Raw genomic sequence first — 16,729 nt, 5'->3', positions numbered from 1 at the left:
GTAAAAACTGTGAAAGTGTTAAGACCACAAGCATCAATAACCATGTTAAAGATGGTCTAATTATAGAGGTGGTGAACTGTTCCATCTTCGGCCAGTCCTCTAAGTCATTCTGACCGTAAACTTAGATGTCCTGTTAATCGTGCTGATAATCCTCAACACATACTGCGAATGTGCTTTCATTAGCTAATAGATACCTGCGTGGTCGCTCAGGGAGTTAAGGACATGACACGTAATAAGAGACGTGACAGGACTCCCTGAATTTCACACAATGGGGGTCTGGGGCCTCCCTCCTCCGGCCCCAAATCATTATTTTGTCTCCAGCAGCAGTAACAATGACCTGGCAGCCAGGCTAAGGTCTAGACAGACAGGTAAGGGTAGCACTCTTAGTTCAGTGTTAAAGAGAACACTGATAAATATAATTTTTAGTTTTTGCTTGCTGTTTTTTTTCAGTATATGAACTAAATATGTGGTTATTGATTCTTTGAAATCCTCCCTAGCCATTTGGAGGAACAGGCAGGCTTGGACAAGTATTTACTGAGCAGCTGCAAGTGATTATGCATGGTATTATGGTGGGCCTGAGTATGAGCATTGGGTTATCGTTGACCTTGAGGCCCAGGCTCTTGGGCTTTCTTTAACTCTATTTAAAGATAAAGGGGATTTGTTTCATCTCACTCTCTTTTGGCAATCACTTCACCTCAACTTGCCACTTTTTAGGCCCTCTGCCACCACGGTTTATTGCTCCTCCTGAGTTTTCCTACTTAGGCCTAACTCTGCTCTTCCTGGCTTACATGATAATTTACCTATAAACATTTTGATTAATCTGACTCCACTTATGCTCATGGAAAAGGGAGATATGGCCACCATCAAATCCTGTTTAGTTTACAGGAATTGATGATGGCAATTGTATTGGTTCCCTAAGTTGTAACACTAAACTGTATACCAATTCATATGTAGAATTATGTATTTCACCCCATATTGTTCTTTTTATAATCCAAAATATAACTACTGTAACTTCTATGTTGCTACTGACCAGTCAATATAGTATATTTAAAGCAGTACATGAGACAGATAATCTGTGATAAAATTAGGTTCCTCTGCCTCCTAATGGCATTTAGAAGATTCCACCGCCGCCCAAAGAAAAAGTTCAGATCAAACTGTTAAACGAGGCAGCGCTCATCAAATATGAATGAAGATTCTGTTACTGTATTGTCTATTTATTGTCTTGAATGTGTTCAGAAACCCTATTTAAGTGTACTGTTTAGCTGTAAAACAAGAAAGTTTGTTCCAGTCGGTGGGCGGTGCTTGGTTTTGGCTGGACTGTTTTTAACATATTTTTTCATTTTCATTTTACATCTAAAAAGTACATGAAAATATGTTTCTGAAATCATTTGAGACAAGAAATAGGCAATGCAGTATCATAATCTTGATTTATATTAAATCAGCCCTGCCTAGTGACAGTGTGATTGATATTCACGAGCAGTGATTGAGCGTGGTGGAATCTTGCAAATGCCATTAGGAGCACTAAGAGGATGCTCAATTTATCACAGATTATCTGTCTCCTGTGCTACTGTCTAAAAGTTATTTTCATGAAAATTAACAACTGCAGCTTTAAGTTACTTTAAATACAGTATTTCCTCTACAAAGTTCAATGAACCCAATCGTTGCTATTTTGTATTAAATAAAAGAAAACAATGTTGTGCAACAGCTTGATGAGATTTTATTAAGCACTACAGGTTGTGAATAGTGATAGCTGAGGGGATATATACTGTATGATGGAGTCTTAAAACCACTGTTGAGATTTCGAGAATTAAGTCATCATATTACAAGAAAGAAGTTGAAATATTTCATGAAATATTTTGAGAATAAAGTCAAAACAGAAAAGGTTATGCTTATAGTTGGATTGTAGGTGCATGTTTTAGCATTTCTTGACAGTCCATAGGCTACTGCCTACAATTATTTGGACTGATGTTTGGACCGTATTGTCACGTCTCCTCTGCTCCTCGCTCCCTTTTAATACCCTTGCTATGTTTGGGGCCGTTTCTCTACTCCAGGATGCTTCCCATTGAAAAGCTGAGGAATCCAGCTGTGTGCAGCACTTTATCGGAGGTAGTGAAGTTTTCATTTTTGTGGACAATTAGCCACACAATGGTGAGATTTATGATCAGTATTTTTAAACAGTTAGTTTCAGTTTTCTACCTCCAGTGAACAGCAGTGCACAGACACTTCCCTAAACCTAGTCTCATCCAGAGAGAGTCCCAGGGTGAGATGAGATGCTGTCATATCAGCAGAGTGCAGAGTAATAACATAATGCACAGTAGACTGTAGGACAGGTAGAGTTTGGCTGCCATCACATCATTCACATCAGCACCATGACGGAGCTCTGTTCTCAGCTGTCTGGAGAAAACCAGATCACTGCCGAGCTCCAGCTGCTGCTACAAAACCCATCTGGTTATTGACTCATCCATCATGTAACTGCTTTCATTTTACTCTCATAATGAGATTGGTGAAACATCAATCATTTGACGACACCGCTCTCATCTGTTTGCTACCACGAGTATGAAAATCTCGACTTAAAGTTACATTTTTCTAATATTACAAGTTTTTTGGGGGGGATTATTATGACTTGATTCTAATTGAATTAAAAATGATTTATCGCAATCTTTTTTCTCAAAATATTAAAACTATATTCTCGAAATTTCAGGAAACTCAATGTGGGCCTAGCACTTGGTTGTAGATCTACATCACACAGCAGGCAAAAGGATTTCTGCAGGTTCCAAAGCTTCACTCCTCATCAAACCCTTTCTGTTACAGCCGGGGAAATTGGAAAGAAAGAAAAAGAGAAACAGCTGTTAGGGCTTCAGATTAGTAATGCTTGAATGCCACAAAGCAACATATTTATTAACAGACTAATACAAACCGAAACTCTGCAATGTACCAAACATGTATTTGTGCTAATGCTTGAAGAGCAGTGCAAGGTGTTAAATGTAGCCAGCAGAGGGCAGCATGTGTTCGGGTGAGGCGCTGTGCAGGTGCTGCAGAGTACATGCTTCAAACCTTGGAGCCAGCGTCACGGGTCTTTGCACGCAGCTTGTTGACCTGAGACTCAGCGATGTCGGCTCTCTCCTCAGCCTCGTCCAGCTCGTGCTGCTGCTTGCGGGACTTGCTAAGATGAATATTAGCCTGCTCCTCCTGTTTAGGATGAACAAAATATATATGTAGTTACACATTGACAGAGGAAGAAGCCGGATCAAAACTTACATCTCCACACTTACAGCCTCTTCAGCAGCTCTCTTGTAGGATTTCACTTTCAGCTGCAGCTTATCCACCAGATCTTGGAGTCTGGCAATATTCTTGCGGTCCTCCTCAGTCTTTGTGAATAAGACACAAGGTTATTAAGTTATTTTTCTTTTTGAATAACTTTAACCACACATGCCAATTAATGAAGCTAGCTTCATGCTACGAACCTGATAGGTCAGTTCCTTGATGCGGCGCTCATATTTACGGATACCCTTCACAGTGTCACCGCTTTTCTTCTGCTCCATTTCCACCTCATTTTCCAGCTCCCTCACCTGGTCAGGGAAAATATGTTTTAGATAATCCACCTAATAACGCATTCGACATTAATGCCAAAAATAACACATCACGAGAAACACTCACCCTGGCCTCGAGTTTCTGCACCTGCTTCTTGCCTCCCTTCAAGGCGATCTGTTCAGCTTCATCCAGACGGTGCTGCAGGTCTTTGATGGTTTGCTCCATGTTCTTCTTCATGCGCTCCAGGTGAGCGCTGGTGTCCTGCTCTTTCTTCAGCTCCTCTGCCATCATGGCAGCATCAGTAATGGCCTTCTTGGCCTTCTCTTCAGCATTTCTGCACTCCTGTACCGCATCTTCTACTTCCGTCTGAAGCTGGGATGTATCAGCTTCCAGCTTCTTCTTTTGGTTTATCAGGCTGGTGTTCTAGTTTTAAATAAGTAGTTGAATTTGCATTGTAACAGTGTGTGTCAAACAAACATGCTAGGACATATTGAAATCCACGACATCTTACCTGTGAGTGCAGTAGCTGCACCCTTTCACTAACGTCCAGCAGCTCTTGCTCAGCAAGTTTGCGACCTCTCTCAGTTTGCTCCAGAGCAGCCCTGAGCTCCTCCAGCTCAGTCTGGAGCAAGTTGTTGCGTCTCTCGACCATGGCATTGTTTTCCTTCAGATCATCATTGCATCGAAGAGAGTCGTCAAGCTGGAGCTGAGCATCCTGGAAGAAGTTCAAAACCTCCGGTTACAAAGATTCCACAGTAATGGTGCTTGCAAAACTAAAATGTGTGTCCTTAGTTTACCTTGAGATGTGCATGAACAGCCTTGAGTTGTTTCTGGGCCTCAGCTGCCTGCCTGTTGGCCTGGCTCAGCTGGATCTCCATCTCATTGAGGTCTCCCTCCATCTTCTTCTTCAAACGGAGAGCCTCATTCCTGCTGCGAGTCTCTGCCTCAAGAGAGCTCTGCAGGGTGTCAATCATCCTCTGCAGGTTCCTCTTGGACTGCTCCATCTCCTCGTCTTTCTCAGCTAGCTTACGATCCATGTCTGCCTTAATCTGGTTGAACTCAAGCTGGGCTCTGAGAATCTTGCCCTCCTCATGCTCCAGAGAACCCTGAGATAGACATCAGGAATTTGTCAAACTTTATACATTTTCCAATTTACGGGTTCCTTTTGAGAAACTGAGGATTCGAGATTTTAGTCTTACCTCAGCTTCCTCAAGGGCAGACTGAATCTCGCTCTTTTCCTGCTCCAGCTGCTTACGGAGTTTCTCCAACTCATGAACGGTTTTTCCTCCCTCACCAAGTTGCTCAGTGAGGTCAGAAATCTCCTCTGTGTATGAAAGTAGTTGTATTTAAGTTGGCACACACAATTAACATGTATTACCTGTTAATACACAATCAGATATATATTACCCTGCAGATTCTTGTTCTCCCTCTTCATGGTCTCCAGATGTTCAAGAGATTCTTCATAGGAGTTCTTGAGTTTGAAGAGCTCAGTGCTCAGAGACCTGGCTTCCTTCTGAGAGCTCTCCAACTCACACTGACACTCCTCATATTTCTGTTTCCACTCAGACAGGACCTAGACATTGAAATAAAGGTTTTAAAATTTCAAGATTTAATCACCACATTTCACCACAGCTCTCTACAGTTTGGCAAATGTATTATTTCAAGAGACTCTATTTGCACTGTAGCAATACTTTGAACCCTCAGGTTTATGATGAGTAGAAAACACTGATATACTTTGTCAAAGTTTCTTTGCTTCTTGTCCAGAGCAGCAGCAGCAGCATTAGACCTCTCCACATCCACCATTAGATCTTCAATCTCATTCTGCAGCCTGTGTTTGGTCTTCTCCAGAGACGCACATTTAGCGTTCACTGCTTCAACAGCCTCCTCAGCATCCTGCAGACGCTGAGCCAGCTTCTTCCTGAAAAACAAAACAAGTCTTATCCACTGTTGCTTGAGTGCTCTTTTTATTTGGGGGAGCATTTTATGCCTTTATTTGAGAGAGTAGAGGTAAATAGTGTGGTACATATGTGGATCTGTGTGCAACAAAGGCATCCAGCTTTATTTGAACTGGAGACCAATTCAAATATAAAAAACAACGGTTACTTTCTTTGTTTATTTTTGTTCGGAACACAGAGACAAGTGTTTGGTTCATGTAAAAGTCCTGTTTATTTGAACAGCTGTAGGAGGCTTGCACAGCTTGGCCCAATATACATTATTTTGTGCAAGTCCTCATTTCTCCACAATGGAGGGTGACAATGGCTGAGTTAGCATGACCCATAAAGTCACAATGGCCATGTTTAAGGAATTTTCTTTTAGTGCTCTTCTCATGTAGTCTTTATCTTACACCGTCTTTTAGATGAATGTTCTTGTATGTAATGGACTCACTTGGCCTCCTCCAGTTCCTCGGTTCTCTGGATGGCATCAGTTTCGTACTTAGTTCTCCACTGAGCCACCTCAGAGTTGGCCTTGGACATGCTGCGCTGCAGTTCAGCTTTGGCCTCCTGCTCCTCCTCATACTGCTCCCTGAGGAGGTCACAGTCATGACGAGCTGACTGCACTGCATGGGCTAAAGCATTCTTGGCCTGGATGGATATTGATAATGTGGGTATTTCTCACAGACATTCACTTATTTTTGAAACTTTGTCATTTTCATACCTTTATTTCCTCCTCTAGTTGTCTTTTTAAATCTTCAAGTTGTTGATTGTATGAATTTTTTCCTCTGGTAAGCTGAGAAACAAGAGATTCTTTCTCCTCCAGCTGCCTTGTAAGCTCATCTAGAAGGGCAAAATTTAGGTTTTATAATTACGTTGTTCTATATTAAACAAGTTTATTATTTCAAGTGAAAAGAGTAACACTGACCATTCTCAGATTGAAGCTTGGCTTTCTGGGTGGTGAAGTCATTAAGGGATCTCTGACTTTCATCATACCTGTTCCTGTATTCATTCATTTGATCCTCCAAAGTTCTGCAGGCCTTCTCCAAGTTAGTCTACAAAAGAAATGAACCATAGTTCACAGGCATTGTTTACTACCTTTCAACATTAGACATTTTTATACTACCTTGCACTCCCAGTTCCAGCCTAGAGGAATATAAGAGTTTATGTTATATTAAATTTGTCTGGTCCAACTAGCCCAGAGTTTGGCAACGTTTTTAATATAAAGTGCCATTTCTAAATTCTCTTGTTAATCAGTGTACCTTTCAACATTAAGATTAACATTCTTTTAAAAATGACACTGCATAAAAATGTAATTGTCCAACAGATTTGTAATTGTATCCCATCCATATGATGTGCATTATATGCAAAAAAAATTTAAATATACCAATCAGAGGCAGAGTAGGGCGATTCTTCGCTGAATGCGGGTGGGGGAAAAGATCAATTGAACTACCATAACTACAGGCTGCACAACTGCCAATGGCTGTGAAAGAGGTAATTTGACATGCTGATGAGAGGGCACTTCAACATTTCTGGCACACTTCTTGCTAGTTCGTCATTTTGCCTACCGCAGACCTAGCCTGATAAGAACAACAGATTTAAGTTGGAAGTGTTCTTGTTCACAGTTTACTGATGTTGCATCACCTCTAGGTATTAAACAGTCATCATTCAGTTTACTACCAGGTTGTCAGTTAGTTCCACCAGTGTGGACATTTTCGTCATGAGCACATACCTTAGACTTTACTATTTGTTCCATACTGGAGACCACATCATCCAGCTCCAGTCTGAGCTCACTCTTCTCCTTCTCCAGTTTCTGCTTGACTCTCTGCAGGTTGTCAATCTGCTCTCCCAGGTCGGCCACACTGTCGGCTTGTTTCTTCCTGAGTGTGGCAGCAGTGGCTTCATGCTGCAGAGTGGCCTCTTCAAGGTCTCTGCGGAGTTTCTGGAACTCGGCCTCCCTCTTCTTGTTCATCTCAATCTGGGCGGATGTTGCTCCACCGGCCTCCTCCAGCCTCTCACTGATCTCCTCCAGCTCTCTGGCCAAGTCTGCTCTCTGCTTCTCCACCTTGGCTCGGGCAGCTCGCTCTGCTTCCAGCTCTTCCTCCAGCTCCTCTACACGTGCCTAGTGTCAGAACGTGTCAAAATGTAGCAATGCTTTGGGATAAAATTAACGTTCACTTAAGACCCACGAATGCACGTTTGTACCTGCAGCTCTTTCAGCTTCTTCTGGAGTTGAATGATCAGGGCCTGTTCATCTTCAATTTTGCTGTTCAGCTGGCTGATCTCAAAGTCTTTCCTGGAGCATTTTATTAAATCAGTGTAAGCTAATTGAAACCACGTACACAGTATTAAATGACCAAATTTTGTTAACAATGTCATGATGTACTTTTTCAGGCGCTCCTCCAGTTGTTGCTTGTCATTTTCTAAATCCATCAGAGTCTCCTGGGTCAACTTTAAGTCGCCCTCCAGCTTTCTCTTGGCTCTCTCAAGGTCCATTCGAACCTTCTTCTCTTGCTCAAGAGATCCTTCAAGCTTAATGCAAATAAATGCAATTACAACATTTGTGAATTGCTTGATTATCAATACTCACAATATCATTTAAGTAGTACAATTTTGATATGGATTCTTACATCATCCACTTGCTGCTCCAGCTTAGTCTTGGCCTTGGCCAGAGTGTTGACTTTGTCTTCTTCACTCTGCAGATCATCCAGTGTTTGCTGATGAGCTTCCTGTAAGGCTTTCTTTTCCTTGGTCAACTTGGCAATGATTTCATCCTGAGCAGCCATCTCTTCGACCAGGTTCTTCACCTATGAACCAAGAAAAGACGAGTTACTGGATGCCACATTAAGCTGCTGATATGAAGCAAATGATTAAGTTAGATGTCATACCTTGTTCTCAGTGGCATGCTTCTCTTTCTCCACTTTAGCCAGAGTTAACTCCAAGTCATCAATGTCTTTCTTCAGCTCAGAGCACTCATCCTCCAGCTTCCTCTTCTTAGCAGTCAGTTCAGCATTCATCTCCTCCTCATCCTCCAGTCTCTCAGACAGCTCTTTGGCTTTTGCCTCCAGCTGAATCTTGCTTTTGATCAGCCCCTCGCATCTTTCCTCAGCATCACCCAGATTATCTTGCTCCTGCCAAACATTTGATCTCATTAGCACATACCTTCATGACAGGTTCAAAGAAAAATGGAGGTAGAGTGGGATTCTCACCGCTTGGACTTGGAGCTGCAGGTCATTCTTCTCTTGAAGAAGAGAGACCATTTTCTCCTCTAGTTCCTTTCTACGAGCCTCAGATTTTGCGTAAGCCTCTTTTAGCTTCAGGAATTCTTCCTTCATATTGGCCATCTCCTTTTCTGATTCAGCAGACCTCAACAGAGGTTTGATCTTGAAGAAGAGCTTCATCCAGGGCCAATTCTTGACCCCCATGAATGAACGGACGTTCCATTGGATCACTAGTAATGCTTCTCTAAAATACATATTTTAAATATAATAGAATGCTTTAGTTAACTGTACAAATCACAAACCATTAATCTTTGAATCGTTAGATATCAGCTGGACACAAAAGATACCTGCGTTCCACCATCTTCTGATACTCGATACGAGACAACAGACCACGGGATCTGGCTTGAATACCAGTGATGATTTTGGAGAGGCGCTCGTCTCTCAGCTCCTCAAGTAGACCCAGTAAACCAGCCTTGAAGAACACCTAACAACACCAATGGGTGTTTTAATTTTTTGCCATCCGCTTCATCTCTTAAAGAAATTTTTCACTTTTCCCCAATATCAGAACTTCAGATGATACCTTGGTATGTCCAAACTTGTACTGACTGTGATCAATATCCAGAGACCCGAGAAGTTTCTCAGCTCCCTTCCTGCTGTCAATGAACTGGCCATCAGGGATGGCAGTAGGATTCAAGATGCGATATCTGGAAAAGAAAAAAAAGAAATCTTGGAGGATATTATTTAACATTTGTTTGGAATTGTACGGTATCTGACTTAAATTAAATAATACCTCTGTTTGAAATCTCCATAGAGGATCCTGTTGGGGAAGCCCTTTCTGCAAATCCTGATGCCTTCCAGCACACCGTTACAGCGCAGCTGGTGCATCACCAGAGGGTTCTCCATGGCCCCAGGAGTCTTGGTCTCATTGGGGATGATGCAGCGGACAAAGTGAGGGTGAGTAGACCTCAGGTTGGTCATCAGCTTGTTCAGGTTCTCCTGATTATATTAATATAATAAAGCATACATTATGAAATACTGTCTGTTAAAGTATTTAGCATCATACAAAATACCATATCCAAGAATTTAAAAAGTCAATCACAATACCCTATGAAGAGCGGACACAGTCTGAAATGATGATCCCTTTTTCTTCTTCTCTTTTTTGTCAGCTGTTCAGAAAGATAACCTGAAAGTGTAAGTAAGTGTAGCAAGACAAAAAAACATGCAATTTCCAAACAAGATATTCATGCCAAGGTACCTGATTCAGCTCCAGCATAATTTGCAAAGATGATAGATAACACCTTGAGATTAGACTTCTGGTAGAGTCCTACAACGGTCTCGTTCAGAGGATCCTTGTTCTTCACCAGCCAGTTGACGATATTATAATCAACAGTTCCAGCATAGTGCATCAGGGCAAAATGAGCCTCTGGTTTTCCTTTGATAATTCTGGGCTTCTGGAAGTTGGCAGATTTCCCCAGATGGTTGTCATAGAGCTTTGCTTTAAAGGTGGCATCAGAGGCTTTGGGGAACATGCACTCCTCTTCAAGGATGGACATGATACCCATGGGCTGAAGGGACAAAAACATGAGCGGTTTGAAGAAAATATATCAATCAATCTTCATGTATGTCTGAACATGTAATAGTCAAATGTCTTACCTTTTCAATCAGGTCAATACAGGCCTGCAAGTCCATACCAAAATCTATGAAAGTCCATTCAATGCCCTCTTTCTTGTACTCTTCCTGCTCCAGCACAAACATGTGGTGGTTGAAAAACTGTTGCAGCTTTTCATTGGTGAAGTTGATGCACAGCTGCTCAAAGGTGTTGAACTGTAATGATATCGATATTGAGCAGAAATTAAATCAGGCATGAAAATGTTAAGCAACATGTTGCTAATTTTTGTTAGCTGTTGAAAGAGTGGGCTGGTTTATTGTGTGCTAATGAGTTAACTTACATCAAAGATTTCAAATCCAGCAATGTCCAGTACCCCAATGAAGTACTGACGAGGCTGCTTGGTCTCCAGTGACTGGTTGATTCTTACCACCATCCACAGGAACATCTTTTCATAAATAGCCTTGGATAGAGCTCCAACGGCATAGGTTACCTTGGGGACAGGCAACATATTTAATACCAAGCATACAAATTAATAAAACGTTTTTTTTCATGCAACTTTTCAGTCTCTGCAGAAGTAGCCATATAGAAAGCATAACATTTTCCTGGATATAGAACCTTGTGTATAATAAAGATTTAAGTTGACTTTTTTGCTTCTTACTTGAGCGACACTTTGTCCCTTGGTGACCCACTCATTTCCTACTTTGACTCTTGGGTGACAGAGACCTTTGATGAGGTCGGCAGAGTTCAGGCCCATCAGATAGGCGACTTTGTCAGCATCTGAAAAGGAAAAGTGAAGGCTGTTAACAGTGTGTCGCTTGGTTGGTTCTGAGCCAACCTGAAAAACAGAGCTTGTCTCACCTTCAGTGCCATCAGCCTCTGCCTGCTCCTCACGCTGCTTGGTCTTGAACTTCATGTTGCCGTGATGCATGATGGCACCAGTCAGCTTGTACACAGAGTTCTTTTCCTCTTGAGTAAAGCCCAAAACGTCAAAGGCATCCTGTGGAGAAGCACATGATAACTTGTCAACATTTGTGGGGGTAATATAATTTTGACCAAAATTATAAATTTGTGACTTTAAAACATGCAGCACCCTCCTTCATTAATATAGCCAGAACGCAGAAAGGTCCTGCAAAAGAACACAGTCGTCCTAAAGAATTTTAACCTGGTTAAACTTTTGCTGGAATGCAATGTAACATCCTCCAGCAAGATTGATTGTTGTCCAATCAAATACATGCAAGTGCACATTCCTGGTAGATCACATTGTTACCTGAACGCCTTCTTTTTACCATACCGTATTTCTACCGCACCGTATTTTAACCATACAGTATTTCTTGCGATCGTTGTGAGAAAAGATGAAATACTTATAAAGTTGACAAAAACCTTTCTCTAAGTATTATAAACCTGTTTGCAGTCTTTTGGCATCCAATATATCTTTAAACACAATAATTTGTTACTCCTCCTGGAATTTGTGGATTGTATGTCATTGTCATGCCGGTCACTAAACCATCACAGCCCCTCTGCGGGGTTTTTTTTTATCACAGGGTTGTTTCGATACGAGTCCCATTTAGCTCATTGTGTCATTATGATTAGAGATTGATGTATGATTGTAAAAAAAAAAAAAAAAAGGAATGAGTGAGAGCCTGACATCTGTTGCAATCAGTTCCACTGCATCATCAATGGAGGTCACTTGGGTTTCCCCCTGAGAGATGAAGGCATAGTCATAGGGATTATTTGTGATCAACAGCATCTCTGGAGGACAGAGAGAGAGAGAGAGTGGAACAATGAAAAGCAAATGACAGCTAGGGTTTTTCATTTGTTTTCCCCTTTTTCTTTCAGTGGTGGCCAACCACCGCTGAGCCACTAACCCAGGAGTTCAGGCTTCTTGTTGGACAGAATCTGGTAGAAAATGTGGTAATCTCTCTCAGCCTTGAGCTGGAAGGTTACACGGGACTTCTCCAGAAGGTCTGTGACAAAAACAAGACAGAAAGATTGTCATGTGTAAAATCAACTATATTACTACTGTATGCCATAAAACATGAATACGATGACATTTACAGGATTGGTGAATGTCGGATGAGGGTGTTTGTTCTTACATGTTTCAATATCAGCAGAGGCTAACTTTCCCCTGGCATCAAAATGAATTCGGATGAATTTACCCTGAAAGGATAGTTTTTGGAAAGAAAACCTTAATATCTGCTCCTTCCACTGATAGTGTTTTTATGGAAACTGAATGCATAATATTCACAATTTAATCACACAAAGGTTAGACACTCACAAATCTGGAAGAGTTATCATTCCTGATGGTCTTGGCATTACCAAAGGCCTCCAGGGCAGGGTTGGCCTGAATGATTTGATCCTCCAGGGTACCCTGTCAAAAAGGAACATTGTGTATGCTCAATCAAACTATAAAGAGAGGAATCTCTTTCTGTCTGTGTGTCTTTGTCCTCCCCATATCTAGAGAACTGTTCATCCAATCGATGTAACACTAGGCAGTTGGATTGCTCAAGATCCAAAATAGTGCAGTGTCAAATGTGGTGCAACTTGGCCAGATGGTTGTGCTGTACCAGCATCATCTAACTATAAAGGAAGGAATCTCTGTCTGTCTCGCTGTCTCTCTCTCTGTCTGTCTGTGTTTGTATATATGACTCTCCTTCACATATCTAGAGAACCATTCATCCAAACAACTTCACACTTGGCGGGTGCAAGCAGCTACCGCGGTTCTCGACAAACGACAAAAGCAGCACCTCTGGGTGCCAAGCAGTCGGCCCGTTTCGGACGTGCACCGCACTAGTCTGTTATTAATGTTTCACACTACACACAAAGACTTCAGCAGCCTCTGGCAGCAGTTTATGAAAGTTTGAAGAACTTCTTAACATCCAACTTATGCAACACAGAAGCTGTTGAAAGTGGAAATCCTGAAGAGAGTTTAAGTCATTGTTGGTGAATTTGTCATTTGTCATAAGTTTGATTTGTCGCCAATGCACTCTTGTTACTTTACTTGTCATTGTTACTTTACACCAGGAATTTAACCAAGCAAGTATATTCTATTTCAGTGAAAAGGTGTAGTTTTAGCCAGTTTAAGACGAACCAGAACCCCTCTGACAACTCACACCTTTGACAGAGCTTATTATTTACCTTATCCTTGGCATTGGGGTCTTTCTTTATGCTTCCAGCTGCAATACTTGCATAATACTGGATGACTCGCTTTGTGTTGACAGTCTTTCCTGCACCAGATTCTCCACTGTAATTGCAAAGTCAATGATCAAAACCTATAGTGACTTAATGAAGAATATGGTTTCATTTCCGAGCATATAGTGTCATTCATGCTTTTCAAGTATAAGACATTACATACGTGATCAAAATTGACTGGTTTTCGCGGTCTACAAAAACAAGCATAGAGTACAACTTTGTTAGGATAAAGATTTAGCATCATTACATGTAACAGAAGTTAACGGTATTTGTGTTATTAGTTTTTACCTGCCAGCATGTACTGGTAGCCATTGTCAGAGATGGAGAAGATGTGAGGAGGAGCTTCAGCCCTCTTCTTTCCTCTATAGGCAACAACCACCTCTTGGTTGTAGACTGGCAGCCACTTGTAGGGGTTGACAGTCACACAGAAGAGTCCAGAGTAGGTCTGTGAGACACAGAAAAGAGATTACTTTTTTTATAGGTGCAATATACAGGATTGGGAGCATTTCTGTTGCCTCTCAGCTGCTCTCAACATCGCCACGGCTGAGCCAGTGGCTAGCAGCTAACAATGCTGAGGGTCTGACTCAATACACAAATCACTCACTCACTCACCCACAAGTCCCATGCCACACTCTGCCAACACTCAACTGTCCATGCATTTTAATTTATCCCTTTGCTACTACTCGGTTTTCAATCAGTGTTGAATTAGAGTTATTTTCTATATCTCAGAGTTGGGTTAAGTTGTTCACTGCTCCGCTACGTGACTCAAGTGACTTGAAAACCCTACTCTCTTACAAAAGTGACTCAGACAAACTTGAGTCAGTAAAAAGAGTGAAACCTCAGATCTCTAGTGGTGAACACGAACATGCATTAAAAGGCAAGCGCGGCCGTCAGCAAAGTAAGGAGACGCTTGGACGACACACACAGACTTCATACTCTGCTGAGGTAGACTGTCCTCCACTGTATCTTTACATAGCACATAGTTGTTTGCTGCTATAAATTACACCACATCAACCATTTGCCATTATTTTATTATTGTCCACAACTAATGCCAATGCAACAATATTTATTTAAGCATAGGTGCAAAATAATTCTTATAATAATAAGAATTATAATAATAAGACACATAATGAGTGTAGGCATACATAAAACGTGTTTCTTGGATTGTGGGTTACTCACATAGATCATCCATGCCGCATAACGCTCTTTGAGGTTAAATAGCACAGCTGGTTCATGGAGGAAGGTCAACATGGCCATGTCCTCGATCTTGTCAAACTTTGGAGGATTCTGTTGCAGAATATCGGACTCTTTGACCACCACAGTCTAAGGAACATAAATGCACTTCTTCGATTAATATAAAAATCATACTTTTTTTTTTTGAGTGAAAAAGTGTTAACAGAACAAGTGAAGTCAATTACAGGGACACATCAGCCAAAATAGCATATAAAGTAAAATCAGAAATAAAAATTGTTTGTGTGTATGTATTTATTATTATTATTTTTATGAGCAAGTAAGCCATTCAGAAAGTTTCTGTTGCTGATTTTGCTTCCTGCATGTGACACCCTGTGTGTGTAACACAAAGCCTGCCGCACATTGTTAACACCAGATGACAGCTTTATCTCACACATCACTGGAGACAGAAAAAATGTGTTCAATGTGAGGTAATTGCCTTAGGGTCAGACATAACTTTTATATTCACCACCAATTTCCAAACTCTGTCCACAGCCTTTCTTCTGGTTATTTTAATAATGTGGGGGACATTATTAAAATGACTTTGAGCAATGTGCCAACACTTATTTTTATACAGGTTGACATGTTAAGGTCAGGCTTCAGGTTGTAATTCTATCATTGCAGCAATGATAAGAAAACCTTATGTGATGTTAATAATATAAACATGTCTGAACGATAAAATGTAACCACTGACCTTCCCGTGCTGCGTCTCCACGGTGACCTTGTCGCCGTCTCGGCTGGCGATGGTCGCCTTCACGAACTCTTCCACCGAATCGGGGATGAAGCATTCCTTCTTTATGTCGAAGGGCCGCGTGGAGGCCTCCATGCGCTCCTTGTCCGACTTCCTCAGGTACGAGGCAGCCAACCCAAACGCAGACATCTGTGCATCCCCCATGGCTGCACTGATGTACACACAGGTAGTAGAGAAGAGGTTCACTCTGTCTGTATCCCATACTGCAACCTCATATCTTTCACTTTACTTTTCAGCCTTTGGTTTCAAGGAAAATAATTTTTGGGATTTGGATAGAAGCACATAGTCATATTATACCAGTGTCTAAGTCTACAATATGAAATGCTATGTAAGCGTTAGGAAAGGAGAATTTACCGGTGGATTCAGCTCAGATGACAGGTGAGACTTCAGAATACGTCAGTGACCTGAAGTGGGCAAAGAAAACTAGTAAGATATTGCAACATGAATTAAGTCTGAATTCCAGTAGCTTACTAACATCATTATTTAGTATTTTGGATCATTAGTTCAAACTAGTTAGTGAAAAGGTTTAAAAGTAAGTACCTTCCATCACGTATATTTTGTTAAACAAGATCGTGTTTAAATGGATTTACGTTCGATTTAATTAAACAACAGAAAAATACAGCATTAATAGGAAAATACAGCATGAATAGAAAAATACAGCATGAATAGAAAAATACAGCATTAATAGAAAAATACAGCATGAGTAGAAAAATACAGCATGAATAGAAATATACAGCGAGTTGCGCAGACTTACGGAGGCCAGGTGAAGAGGAAGCTGCTGCGAGACTGTAACAGGGCAGAAGGGGATCAAATATATAACCCCAGATAACCCTGCCTTACAAGGCCAAGGGTACCACCCTGACCTACTGATTAACACACACACACACATACACACACATCTGAACAGGTACACTACTTCCACACATAACTCTTTACACACACATTGTAGTAATTGGCATCACTTTCATCACCTGACAAGGCTCTTGATGGCTCTCATGATGTCTGGCTGTCCTCCACGCTCACGTCAAAATAATGTGACATTTTGGGAGCAGTGCCAGGAACTTTCTCCTGCAGAACTTGTCTGTCACTCACCCAAACATAGCCTCTCTATCTCTAATTCTACTTCAGTTTTTTTTTTTCTGGCATCTCTCATGCTAAATTCTTTTTCCAAGTGAGGTCCGGCTGTGGACAGAAAGCAGATTCTATTTATTGCCTGTGAGGGGGAGAGAAAAAGGGTGCGAGCCAGGGCGTTATTTACTCCTTATCT

General features: G+C 41.4%; 1 protein-coding gene across 1 annotated transcript; it reads right to left on the bottom strand.

Moving 5' to 3' along the window:
- Positions 1 to 1,694: 1,694 nt before the first annotated feature.
- LOC137892585 (myosin-7-like) lies at positions 1,695 to 16,241 on the bottom strand. Its single transcript, XM_068737851.1, has 39 exons — positions 16,217 to 16,241; positions 15,817 to 15,866; positions 15,406 to 15,613; positions 14,661 to 14,804; positions 13,770 to 13,926; positions 13,645 to 13,672; positions 13,428 to 13,533; positions 12,568 to 12,660; positions 12,386 to 12,449; positions 12,158 to 12,256; positions 11,938 to 12,041; positions 11,151 to 11,289; positions 10,951 to 11,069; positions 10,633 to 10,782; positions 10,337 to 10,507; positions 9,939 to 10,248; positions 9,788 to 9,849; positions 9,474 to 9,679; positions 9,264 to 9,387; positions 9,031 to 9,167; positions 8,672 to 8,927; positions 8,351 to 8,593; positions 8,093 to 8,269; positions 7,849 to 7,994; positions 7,668 to 7,758; positions 7,195 to 7,584; positions 6,391 to 6,517; positions 6,187 to 6,305; positions 5,917 to 6,113; positions 5,266 to 5,449; positions 4,939 to 5,104; positions 4,731 to 4,855; positions 4,329 to 4,637; positions 4,043 to 4,246; positions 3,658 to 3,954; positions 3,465 to 3,569; positions 3,273 to 3,368; positions 3,055 to 3,189; positions 1,695 to 2,802 (listed from the first exon to the last, which is right to left on the bottom strand). Exons 3-39 carry the CDS (start codon positions 15,604 to 15,606, stop codon positions 2,782 to 2,784), a joined length of 5,802 nt encoding a protein of 1,933 aa, XP_068593952.1. The 5' UTR covers positions 15,607 to 15,613; positions 15,817 to 15,866; positions 16,217 to 16,241; the 3' UTR covers positions 1,695 to 2,781.
- Positions 16,242 to 16,729: the final 488 nt, after the last annotated feature.

The sequence above is a fragment of the Cebidichthys violaceus genome, unplaced genomic scaffold (assembly GCF_023349555.1).
Source record: "Cebidichthys violaceus isolate CVI_PGR_0920_01 unplaced genomic scaffold, fCebVio1.0.p SCAF_8, whole genome shotgun sequence".
In the NCBI taxonomy this organism is placed as follows: domain Eukaryota; kingdom Metazoa; phylum Chordata; class Actinopteri; order Perciformes; family Stichaeidae; genus Cebidichthys; species Cebidichthys violaceus.
This window is presented reverse-complemented; position numbering and strand designations above follow the sequence as displayed.

Bases quoted from the DNA above. Each gene is read 5' to 3' on its own strand.
- LOC137892585 (XM_068737851.1), bottom strand. From the start codon at position 15,606: ATGGGGGATGCACAGATGTCTGCGTTTGGGTTGGCTGCCTCGTACCTG. The intron at 10,508-10,632 runs GTAAGTTAACTC...ATATCATTACAG, and splicing joins CTGGATTTGAAATCTTTGAT to TTCAACACCTTTGAGCAGCT. The intron at 7,759-7,848 runs GTACATCATGAC...AAAATGCTCCAG, and splicing joins CTGGAGGAGCGCCTGAAAAA to GAAAGACTTTGAGATCAGCC.